We start from the raw sequence: 12,981 nt of genomic DNA on the forward strand, positions 1-12,981 counted from the left end.
CGTCCTCTGGTGGACAGACTATGCAACGCCATCACTAACGGGGACGTTGTAGAGCGTCCTCTGGTGGACAGACTATGCGACACCATCACTCATAACATGGTTGAACGTCCGTTTTTATTTTGTAAATATTCATTTATCAGAATCATTTTTCATCATTAATGATTGTGATGAATGAATATTTAAAAAGTTTTCATTTTAAATATTCATATTCATCATTATAAATGCCGATACCGATATATATCGAGAAATGCCTAACACCGGCCGATAATAACTAGAGCCCACCAATAAATCGGTCGGGCTCTAGTTATTAGATTAGAGTCCCATGTTTCAGAGTGAAGTAATAATTTCCTACTCTAGCTCAAAGTGTTGGATTTACCAAATTTTACAAACTAAATACTTTTACATTATGTTTTTTTAAACAACACAAAAAGAAAATGTGATATTAATCAAACAACATGTGAAAGTTGACGTTTTCAAAGTGGAACAGTTTTATAGTACGTTTATAATTAAATTGAAAGTTTCCAGCATGAGAGGTGAAATATTAAAGAGAATCTTGTGTTGTCGGAGGAGAACTGTGAAATGTTGAAAATGGGGAATGAATGTGATTTTCCGAGTTAAGGATTGAAGAGACACTTACATTGTTCAAAGTTTGACAGATTCACTGGAGCGCAGAAGAGCATCCATCCCTCAACTCACTTTAACACAGTTCATATTGTTAACTCCATAGCTCTCCTTCACTTTCCACTCTCTCTTTTCCCTCTTTCTTCCTGCCCTCTTCTACTCTATCTACATTTTCGTTTAATTTCTTCTAGCCCTCCTTTCCTCTGTGACTTACCAAAAGACACATTTTTCAGGAAAATATAAATAAATAGGTACATCGTTCTCTTCATTCAGGCAGTTTTTGTATTCAAGGGTCCCAATTTAATATGTGGAGATTCTGTTCAGAGACTATAAATCCCACGCTGAGGCTGCTTGTTGTTACCATACCAACAGGAATGGAAGAGAACGCAAATTAAATGGCTTCAACACACAAAAAAACTGAATAAAGAAAGTAAATTGTGTTCAGAAACTCCCACAACCAACATTGTTTGTTGTGAAGATGTGAGCATTTAGAAAGTCACTTTTTTGGGGTAGAGCATCCTGGGAGTTTCATGAAAAACACTCAAATAAATATAAATATTATTGGTAGATGTGAAACAGTAACTTCTGTTACTGCTGTATTTTCTTTAAATAATCAACACAGATACCATGATTCATCTGAAGGACATGAGGCTGCAGTTGACTTCTCAGTCTCCAATATGTCTTTTCCAGCAAGGCAGTTCTGGTGCTGGTTTGGAGTCAGTTCCACATATTCTTTGCTTTTCCACAAAAATAAACCTGCCTCTGGGCCAAGAAACCAGGTTCCAACTCAGCACCAACGTAGCGCTGGTCTAGAGATAAGACCCGGTTACGTCAGGTGCTGGGAGCGGGTCCCGATCCCGAAAATTGGCAACACTTTGTCAGACACGCTGTAAAATGGCCAAGTTAGAGAGAGATGGCTCAAAAACAACCACCTCATCCTGGTCTGTTACGTCTTGTCAGGGACGCATCAGGATCCATTAGCAGCTACACTATATATTCGGTGTATGTGCGGTCCCTGACTACCTCGGCAACTGTTTTAAATGATCGCCTCATAATTTGTCTTTTGGTCGTTTGGACGTGTATTTCGCGCTGGCCACTTGTTATCTAATCGACCAAACGACATTTTAAAAGTGTAAAAGTGAAAACAGGGTCTTACTGAGGCCCTTCTCCCGCTATTGAATTATTGTTGTTTTATGACTCTTTTTTGAGGACAAGGAACAAGTACAAAGGTTGTGTTATACAGAGAAAGAAACACTCAAAGGGTAACACTTTAAAGAAAAAGTGTGAATGTGTAGTGTTGAAAACAGACACGAAAGGCGGCGCTAGATCGGCTTAATTGGCGTGAAGACGAGTCCAAGGAGACGAAAGGTAACGTCTCTAAAAATAGAGTCATGGAGGGTAGAGACACTGAGGGTGATCACGAAAGGCAGCACTAACATGGACTAATTAGTGGGAAGGTAGGCTCAAGTTTACACTTGTGTTTTATCTATTTTATTAAAAAAATTGAGAATACTTGTGTTTTATCTGTTTAACTGATTTTGTGTAAAGCAGTTTGAATTGCCCTTTTGCTGAAATGTGCTATCCATATATACATGTACATATACTATAAAGCTGCCTTGCCTTGCTTGCCTATGGCTTAGTTCTTGCGAGGTGCCAAGTTGGTCCAAACATCTTTAATTCAAGAATCATGGAAGCCACTGAGCTCTTGGAAACCTTTAATGCAGCAGACATGTTTCTGTAGCCGATCCTGTCTCTGAGCTTTGCAGGCAGTTCCCGTGAGACCATTGTATAGAGATGAGTTCCTTTTTCAAATCCCGTCCAATCAGTTGGACTCCAATTGAGGTGTCGAAGCATCGTAAAGATAATCAAGAAAAACCGAGAGGCACCTGAGGGTCTGGACACTTGTCATGTCGAGGTGATATTTCAGTTTTTTCTTTAGAATAAAACTGCAAAAGAAAATCGCTCCTCTTTTTTGCTGTGTCGTTATAAGGCACTGAGTGTAGATTGATGCGGGGAAATGCTTTCTGAATGCCTTCCCTTTTTATTACCACTGTATCTGTGAAGCTTGCTAACAGCTATAGGGAGACAAGTGGTCAGAGGGTGGAAACTGGACCCCCCATTTACCTGTAAATCTTATTTCACTATTGTGTGTATGTTTGTGTATTTACCTCATTAAGTTCTTTCTCAGTGTTCAGGAACTCTGTGACTCCCCCGATGAGCTTTGAATTCATGAACAACGCCTCTCCATAACTGAACAGAGACAGTGAGACAGTTAGTATTACAAGTATTTTTGTTTCTTTACAGCAGTGGTTCCCAAACCTTTTTCTCATCAAGGTCCCATAAACTTAAGCAAGTTAGCTAGTTATTACATTTATTGAGTCATACTTTTGGGGCCCCCAATCTCATAGGGTCTTTGTATGAAATCCATGACCCAAATAGTCAGGCATTCTGTCATAGTGTTAATTATGGATGTAGTCAAAATGAATGCTGGGGATCCCCCCCTGGAACTCATTCAAGGACCCTGGGGGACCCCACTTTGGGAACCACTGCGTTACAGGACAACAGTAATAACAGTACAAATACAAATCCTCATGCATGGACTGACTCACCGGGCGTTGAGTATGTCCCACTTTTCTCTGAAGTATTTCCAGCCGAGGTTTCGACCCTGCGGGTTTCTGCCCACGTGGATGATGACGTCGATCACGTCCTGCTCTGGGACCAGGTCTGAGGTTAAAGACAGGTTCAGTAACCTGGGAGACACAGAAACACAACCAAGCTCAGTAACCATTGTAATAAGGATCAATCCAGATCAAAAGGTGGCTGTTGTGGTCTTGAAAAACAAAAGTCACAGCGCCATTTTTGAGTCTCAGAAAAGCATATTGCAACCTTAGCTTGTCACACTTATCATATCTCTGATTCCGTTTATGTTGGAGCAAATTAAATTTGGAATGACATCTGTCAAATACTGTTTTTAGCCGTAAGCATGGAAAAGTCTACATATATTTACATTTCCCCTTTGGGGGACTGCCTGGGGCCATTCTGCACTTTCAGCCACTGTCGAGGACAGGAATGACATTTTTTTTAGATCTGCTTCTTTCTTTTAATCATTTGGATCTGTTCCACACCATTTTGTCCATGCCCTTACCCAATTTCATAGCTTTAGGAGTTATATGTCTGAAGATATGAAACCATTAAAATGTCTTTCTTGCCTTTTTTAAGGGACAAAAATGACATTCCCCGTGACAAAAAACTATGCAGTTATCAAAATTCTACCAAAAAATACTTTTACAGAACTTATTTTTGTGGTCTTAAAATGGCACATACACAAGGAATTGACATTTTGTAGTTTTTGTTTCACTGTTAAGAGCCGTGCTGCAGCGTGGGACCAGGATTTACTCCAAAGACACGGAGACACTAGCCCTACATGAGCTACAGTAATTGGATTTCTCTCAGTTTGCTGAAGATTGAGAGGATTTACAGAAACCTGGTGATCACACAAAGAGCATGGCTGCAGGATCCTGACGCAAAACACATGAAGTTTCTAAAGTACTTTTTAAAAGATGTGAGACTGAGAAGGACAAAGAGACAGAACAGAGAGTTTCACATTAAAATGGATGTTCACTCGTCCAACGTTGTGTTCTGAGTTTACCTTCATCCTCCTTTACTTTCTTTTTCAGTTTCTCTGTACTACTGTGTGTGTGTGTGTGTGTGTGTGTGTGTGTGTGTGCATGTAGCTGCTGTTGTTTCATTAAACCACCAAATCAATTTTCTGTCTCTCTCTTCCCACAATCCCTCTGTGCTGAAACCATTTCCTGTGTGACCAATCAGTGTGTTTCTGTGGTGTGGTTTAATTTTCATGTGTGTGTGCACCTTTGTATGCGTGTGTGTGCGTGTGTGTGTGTGTGTATGTGTGATAGCTGCTATCTGAACATGCAGTTCTACCTTACTGATTGCAGAACAATTTACTGTGGCTGAAAAAATCAATACCTGACCCCCCCCCCCCCCCCCCCCCCCCCCCCCCCCCCCCCCCAATCTGTCTCAGTGTACAGTTTTGAGTGTGTGAGATTCATCATTGCTATTTTTCATCAAGAGGTAGTGACATTAACCCCCCCCCCCACACACACACACACACACACACAAATGCAAATTTATTCTCAAAGTACAGCTGAGAGCAGCGACTATTTGGAAAACTCTCCTCAAATTTAACCCCTGTGTTGTCTTCACCTTCGGGACCTGTGACTTATTTGGGGGTTTAAAAACAATTCTGAAATTATATTTTACTTCATAATCTATTAACAAGTATTGTCTTTATCTCAATTTCCAACAGTTAAGATAACATCTATGTTTAGGGAATGCATCCGTCTCTACTGGGACACAATAAAAAATGGAACTGAGGTTTGTTTTTTGTCGTAAGGTTATAATTCATGTTAAAAATCCACTATGGAAAAAACGTAAGTGGTCATATCCTGAATAATTTCCTAAATTGAGTCAGAAATGCATGTTTATCACAGAAAATAAGGTAAGGTGGCTAATTTTCAGGTAGAAAAAATGTTCATTTGTAACATTTTTATTCTTGTAAAAAATTTGAAATGTGTCAATTTGACCCGAATACCGAACAAGGGTTAAACAGGACAGTTTAGCATTGATAAACCCCGGCGTCTGCAGAGGGTTTTAGTGTCTATCAGCCTAGCGTTTTGGTTTTAAAGCCGGCTCCTTTTGCTTCAGTCTCACAGCTCGCATTAATCTGGTTTCCTGCAGCCGGCAGCTGTTTTCTAACAAGCCGCTGTGCACCGGGGCAGTTAGAGAGCTGGGGGAGAAAGTGGAACATCGGACATAAAAAGGTCAGAGAGCCACGTAGCAAGGGGGCCAGCTGTTGGTCTACAATAACACGCAGGATACAAAGAACAGATACTGATCAAATTAGCGGTTTCTTGCAACTGCAGTTTAAAACGAAGCCAGGGAAAGAGTATTTTCGACCACAATCAATAATATTGATTAATAGAGCTTTTAAAGTCCCACTCCAGACTCATATGTTAAACTAGTCTGGTATAAGGCTGGGCATCTTTGGATTTTAACAATTCTGATCCCAATTCCTTTTGATTCCAGTTCTTATCGTTCTCCATTCTTTGACGGGTGGGGTTGAAACAGGTCCCATGGCTATTTTCACGTGACATAAAGCAACACTAGAGTGCTGCGTGCTGGGCTCGAAGGCTGCAAAACAACAGGAGTCTGGCCGCTTCGGAAACCAGAACCTGCGCATGTTAATTTGGTAAGCGATAATTGGATTTGAAACCAAATCCTCTAAAGTTAAACGATTCCAATAAAGAAACAAGTGTACTGGAATTGTAATTTTTGCACTGATTCCAAGGAGCAATCGGTTCTCGATGCCCAACCCTACTCTGGTATGATCAATATTTTGTTTTACATGGTTTTACCCACATAAAAAAAAAAAAAAAAAGTCTAAAAGTGGCTGAAAACACATCTTTTACTTTTTTGAGTGGAGGGGGACTTTAAAGCAAGCTGTCTTCCATTGACTTCCATTTTTAAATACTAACACGTGCTCTCTCCCAGCTCCCCAAAAAGTGACTCCTGGTCAGGTGCCTTGGCCGCTTGTTCCTGTACAGTCTCCTTTAGCGCGTATCAAGCCTGTTGGCGCTACAATTAGACGCTCTGGGTCGGGACCACGGGTCGGGTAGTAGCAGTCGGGTCTGCTACTACACTATGACCCCCCAGACCTCTCAGGTCATCTGGGACAGGTCTGCTACTACACTATGACCCCCCAGACCTCTCAGGTCATCTGGGACAGGTCTGCTTTCTGTCCCCAGAGTCAGAACTAAACAGGGTGAAGCAGCGTTCAGTTTCTATGCTCCTCGTATCTGGAACAAACTCCCAGAACGCTGCCGGTCCGCTGCTACTCTCAGTTCTTTTAAATCAAGGCTGAAGACCTTTCTTTTTGATGTTGCCATTTTTAAATGACTGCTCATTTCTTTAATGTTTAATTTTCTTATGCTGCACTGTAACTTTTATTCTTGTGTTTTATGTTACTTAATGTTTTCATATTTAACTGTCTATTCATGTGATTTATCGGTTTTTAATGCTTATGTTTTTTAACTGTTTGTACTTGTGTTTTATCTGTTTAACTGATTTAGTTTAAAGCACGTTGAATTGCACTGTTGCTGAAAGGTGCTCTACAGATAATGCTGCCTTGCCTTGCTTTGCCTTGTTACCGTTGTCTCTCATACTACGTCATCTTACAGCGCCACGGTCCAGCTCCCATACTGACGCTGATGACGATGGCGAAAAGACCAAAGATTTTCGCGTCGGCAACTGATGCTGAGAGCCACACAGCATCGGTATTTTAGAAGTTGGGAGAGTGGTTGAAAACACAGACATCTTTGTATTTCACTGCAGCGGTAAACCATCTGGAAACAGCTGTGTGTGTGTGTGTGTGTGTGTTCCTCCCGTACCTGTTGAGGAGGAAGGTGTTGTCCGAGCAGGTCAGAGCCTCCAGCAGGATCTTCTTCTCTGAAATGGCGTTGGTAGAGTGAAACTTCATCCAGATGAACTCCCACACGTCCTCGTCCATCAGACTGACCCCGGTGCAGTAAACGATGTCTCGGATGTTGGGAGGAATCCTAGAAAGAAGAAGAAATCTAGCGATCAGACCGACACAATCAGCCACATCTCCACTACACCCAGTGTGTGTCACATTAGGGTTGCTAATAAGTAGTATATAAGATTTGACTTCTATGCAGCGACATCGACAGTATGTGAGAGTGACAGTGGACCAGGAAAGGTAATAAAACTAAAAAACCTGATAAAACACGTCCGCCGGATTAAGCAGGACTCTCTGGATGCTAAGTGAGAAATACTGTTCCCATAAAAATAGCCCTGCCCTCCTCCTGTGGCGTGCAGTTTTAATATTCTTAAAATCCATTATAATAGGGGAAACAAAAAATACATTTAAAAAGTACTTATATAGTAAGTAGGCTGGCAAAGCTACTTTATTCCCTCTAACATTGGATCAAGTGACTCTAATACGGATGATGCTGAACTAAGGTATGAGCCTTCTAGCAAGACACCTAGCTAACTAACTAACTAACTACACACAAACTACTACACACAAACTACTGTGAGGCTGTTAATTGTTAAACGACAGCGGGCAAAGCAGGAGTCACATGTGCAAAACTCAAACTACAGTCTACACAGCAGCAGCTCATGTGGACCAAAACTCTCAATTTGTTTTTTTTTCATTGCTTGAACACTGTTTTCAAATCTCTCCACACATTTACGCCATGGCATAACCACAAGCTGCACAACAACAACAACACCTGTGTACTGTAAACAACTGTGGATTTACAGCACTTTGTTCAAATGTTAACACACTGCTGTCAAAACTGTTAGCCACACATTCAAAACCGAGCAGATCTCAGTCTGGTGCCTCTCAAACATGCTGATTGGGATTTTAGGTGAAAGACTAAGCATGTGTCTTGTTTTTAGACTTGAACATATACGTTTTTTTGATGCCAAATAAAAATTACAAACAATTATACACTGTACCGTTTGAGAGAAATAAAAGAGCAAAGATACCGATACACACAGGTAAGATGTCTGAGGTTACATTCACGCACGCTTTAAAAAAAGAAATGTGAAAAACACTATATCCAAACTACAGTAAAACTGCCTTCTTACTGTTTTTCAGGAAGTAATGGAGGTGAAAGCAATGGGAACACCACAGTCATTAGTATTTAGAGATGATGCAGACATCCAGTGTGATGAGGATAACTTAATAAATCCATAAATTACTAGAGACAAAATACTATATTGAAGCAAATGCAGATTTTTGTTCCTTCCTTGCGTGAAAATTGGTATATTACATAAAATCTATATCTTTTCTTTAAAGAAACTATTGAGTAGTGTGAAGTCACTCAAATTGTACAAACTGTAAAGATGAAAAGTTAGTATTATCTGTACTGGTGTCTGATGCTGGTGTGTGTCATCTCAGTAAAGGTTGTGCAGAGAATTTGGCTGCAATGAGCCTGTTTTGAGGCGTGTTAAGAGTTGTGTTGCTTGTTATTCAGCACAGGTGACTGTTGGTGGTGCACACTGTAGTCAGAGTTTTGCACATGTAGCTCCAGTTGTGCCCACTGTTGTTTAGCAATAAAAAAAAAAAAACTAAGATGGAGTTTGTAGTTTAGTGCAACTTCAGTCAAAACGTGGAATGAGGTCTGGTTACACAAACCACTCCTCAGTTTCCTCTGCTTGTCTCCTTTCTGTTGGGTGAAGGAGGCAGAGCTGGAGGTGGAGGCTGAACAATAAGAAGACAATCTACAGCACATCAAGGTGGAGCCTTGATGATGTTGAACACAGGTGCACACTCAGTGAACTGGAGTTACTGCAGGTAACTATGGCCTCCGTTGCTGGATGTAAAAATACACACACACACACACACACACACTCCATGCCCCAGCTGGTTACTGGCCCGAATCATCAGTAAAGCAAAAAGGTGAACATTTCCTTCACACTATAATTTCACTGTGTGTGTGTGTGTGTGTGTGTGTGTGTGTGTGTACACACTTGACCTAAATTGTCAGTAAACCAAAACTAACAACTTTCACCACAATACAGTGAGCTCAGCTGGCCGCATACAATCATACACTGAAGACCGTGTGTGTGCGTTTAATATGTGTGTGTGCGTTTAATATGTGTGTGTGTGTGTATTCAAAGCAAGTGCAGAGTGAGTGATGCAGGGACAATTACATCATTCACTGACCTGGGAAATCATTTTAGAGATGCTCCACTTATGAGCGCGCATACACGCACAACAACACCCACGCGCACACACACGCGCACACACACTCAGTTAAAGTCCTTCTCAGGCGACATCTGCCAAACACGAGTGTGTGTTTTTAGGAATATGATTGTATGACCAGATAACTTGATGTCTACCAGGCTAGTACTGCTACAGTTACTCTTGCTGCTCTTTATAATAAAAAAAAACCCAATAATAATAATGTGTGGAGGTTTTTTCTTCGCAGAATGGAGGAGCAGAGTCCCTGGGAACCTCCAGACGGCTCTGATCCCCTTAACTAACACACCAAGTGTGTGTGTGTGTGTGTGTGTGTGTGTGTGTGTGTCTTTTAACAGTCTGTAGAGGATGTTTTATATCCTAAAGCTCTGTCTTTCCCTTGAAATATCTCTTCCTCCCACTCACTTCTTCCTCTGCATCAAACTCCCATCTTGACAGTAAACATGTCCCTCCACCATCTGCTCTGTATGTCTGTCTGTCTCTCTGTCGTGTCTCTCTGTCTCACTCTGCAGTCTAAATGTCACTCTAAATTTTGAAAATCACGTCTCTAGTGTGATAAAACATTTAAAGTACCAGACAGAGGGACCTGAGCCCTGGCAGGTGCTTAACGCCTGACTGAAGAGGACTGCTGTGCTGGTACTGTGACCACAGCACAATGTTTCCACAAATCCCCCGCAGACATGAGGCCCAAAAGACCTACTGTATACTTTCGATCCACACCGACTCAGACCTCTATCCTCAGAAGCAGCTGTCCTCTCAGCCCTTGAGAAGCTGAAAGCCAGACTTATTTTACAAGACAGGCCCTTATTTACAAATAAAACAATCAAATGGAATCACGTTAGATTCACATGACCAGCTGTCTCCTAAAATGATGTTCCCGATTGTGTTTGTCTTTGACATTTCATAAATAAGTTAGTATTCAATTCTGCAAAAAGTCTGCATAGGGAAGAGTTCGGGATGGATGGATGGGTCATAGAACATGGGACTTTCATCTAGGATACTGCTGGTTGGTCCGGTGTCAAATCAAAGGTCAACGTTGACTAAAGCACAGTACGTATCGGTCGTCAGACACCGCCTACCAAGAGCCTGGGTCTGGGTCTGTCCCAGGTTTCTTCCTAAAAGGAGTTTTTCCTCGCCACTGTCGCCCTGTTGCTTGCTCTGGAGGAACTACTAGAACTGTTGGGTCCTTGTAAATTATAGTGTGTGATCTAGACCTGATCTATCTGTAAAGTTGTCTAAAGGTAACTCTGGTTATGAATTGAAACTAAAAAATAAAATTGAATTGAATTGAATTAACCTATGTCACATACTTAAATTACATAAACAATTTTTTTTTTGTTTAAGATTCTTTTTGGGGCATTTTCAGCCTTTCTGTTGATAAGAGCTGAAGACTTGAAAGGGAAGAGAGAGGGGGAAAGACATCCAGCAAAGGGCCGCAGGTCAGAGTCAAACCCAGGCAAGTAAACCTCTTTATATGGGCGCCCACTCTACCAACTGAGCTTCCCGGGTACCCAACTTACATAACTTTAAGTAAGTTACAAATGTACTTAATTAAACCCATACAAAAATCCTTTTCTAAACCTAACCAAGTGGTTTTGTTTCAATTCTCAATCGTAGGGTGTTTAAAATGTGCGACAATGTGCGAAAACACGTACAAAACACACTTGAGAAGGCAGTTTGTTGTATGGGAACGTTTTTATAAGGGGTCGACATGAGACATTTGCAGAAATGGAAGTGCATCTATTCACTGAGAATACACAAGTGGTTTGGATTTGTGTCATTTAGCAGCAGCGTAATGGTTAACTGTGTGTCAACTGGTTCCCAGTTACCAAGACCTGACCTGGGACCTGATTTCCTTAATTCAGTCTGAAGAACGGGTCAACATCAAAGGTGTTAATAGTTGGTCCAAACTCATCCCGTGTCTAGACTACTGCAACTCCCTCTTGCCTGTATATCAGTATGCAGCAGCCCAGCTGGTTTTCCCTCTAACCAAAATCCTTTGACACCACACTGCTCCTCGGGACCCTGAACTGGCTTCTGAATGGCTAAGTTCCACCCTACATCCAGGACATGGTTAAACCTGACACCCCCTGTACATCGGGAGAACAGAAACTCTGCACATCTTCCGCCTGAAAACTTACCTATTCAAACTGCAAGTTGGTCCATGAAAACATGAAAAAACCCACATCCCTACCTTGCTTCTGAAATGTAGCACTTGCAGTTCATTGTTGCCCCCGGACCCCTACCAGGTAATCCATTAACAGCTGCAGTTACATTAAAATACATTTCAAAATGGGCTCTTTCATTTGATCCGTTTGGACACTTGATTTACAATAAAGCCCCAGTGGGACATGATTACCATTCCAGAGGGATGTAGGCACTAAAATATTAGCTGTGCTTTGAAATAATTACACTCATTGTTCTGGGCAGGAGTCGGACTACAGCAAGTGGGTCCTGACACCGTTCTCCTGCAGGAGACGCAGGCGTGACGCAGGTCTGCTGTTTGACTCGTATCAAAGGCTGCTTTCATTAGGTGTCACTCTTCTCGGGGGGTGTAACTGTACTTTCACTCACATTGCTGCAGCAAGCAGAGAATGGACGCACTGAGAGTTACACATGGTAAAGCTACTTTATTGTCACATACATGTAACAAAATGTGATCACTGCGTTTAACCTGTCCCTCAAGGGAGCAATGTGCAGCCATTTACAGCCCACAGGGACCTAGTACATGTCTTTTGATGGTGGGGGAAACCGGAGCACCCGGAGGAAACCCAAACAAACATGGGGAGAACATGCAAACTCCACACAGAAAGGCCCAGAACGACCTGGATTCGAACCCACAACCTTCTCACTGAGAGGCCACAGTGCTAACTATTGGGACAACATGCTGCCAAATGCTTAAATACAGTAACAAGCCATCACTCTGATGAACAGCTGACTTCTGACCCACAGAGACAGGTTCAGTTCTGGTCCATGACCCAGTAACACGGTCTCCACAGCATCTGTTACTGGTTCCACTTATTATTCCACTTATTAAGGATTTATTCATCATTCTCATTTTCTATTTAAGAGCTGTCCATATGTCCATTCTGTAATATAAAACCATAATACTATTTATCCCAGTGTCCTTTGCACTGTGCTCCACATTTAAATAATTTTATTGATCTCTTCCTTGCACTCATGCCTCTATTTTGTTTCTGTTTAGAGTATGTATATATTAGTGTGTATATATTGTTTATATATTAGTGTGTATATTTTTGTTTTGGTTGTTTTTTATGTGTAAGCACAGTGTGAGTAACAATGCTCCAAAGAAAAATTCCTCGTATGTGTCCTCATACCTGCAAATAAAGCTGATTCTGATTCAAATTCTGATTCATGTCTCTTAATTCAGGTGATCATGAAGCCGGGTCAGATGAGCTTCCTCCTGATTTGAATTATTGAAGCATTTTGACAAAAAGCAGTCTTATGTTACTACTCGGACATACTGGGAGGAAATGCACATACATGTGCTCTCCAGATGGGACTATCATCACTGAATAGAGCATGCAATA

The 12,981-nt window shown here is 41.4% G+C and overlaps 1 protein-coding gene across 1 annotated transcript in view; it reads right to left on the reverse strand.

Annotated features, from left to right (window-relative positions):
* The window catches only part of LOC117939069 (thyrotropin-releasing hormone-degrading ectoenzyme-like), a 161,756-nt gene that overhangs the window by 1,321 nt on the left and 147,454 nt on the right, over nt 1-12,981 (reverse strand). Inside the window, exons 18-20 of the mRNA XM_034864114.1 lie at nt 7,089-7,256; nt 3,231-3,371; nt 2,790-2,871 (exon numbers count right to left, since the gene is read on the reverse strand). Coding sequence (XP_034720005.1) covers nt 2,790-2,871; nt 3,231-3,371; nt 7,089-7,256 — 391 coding nt within the window. The remainder of the gene's footprint in view (nt 1-2,789; nt 2,872-3,230; nt 3,372-7,088; nt 7,257-12,981) is intronic.

Source organism: Etheostoma cragini, chromosome 23 (assembly GCF_013103735.1).
Source record: "Etheostoma cragini isolate CJK2018 chromosome 23, CSU_Ecrag_1.0, whole genome shotgun sequence".
Classification (NCBI taxonomy): domain Eukaryota; kingdom Metazoa; phylum Chordata; class Actinopteri; order Perciformes; family Percidae; genus Etheostoma; species Etheostoma cragini.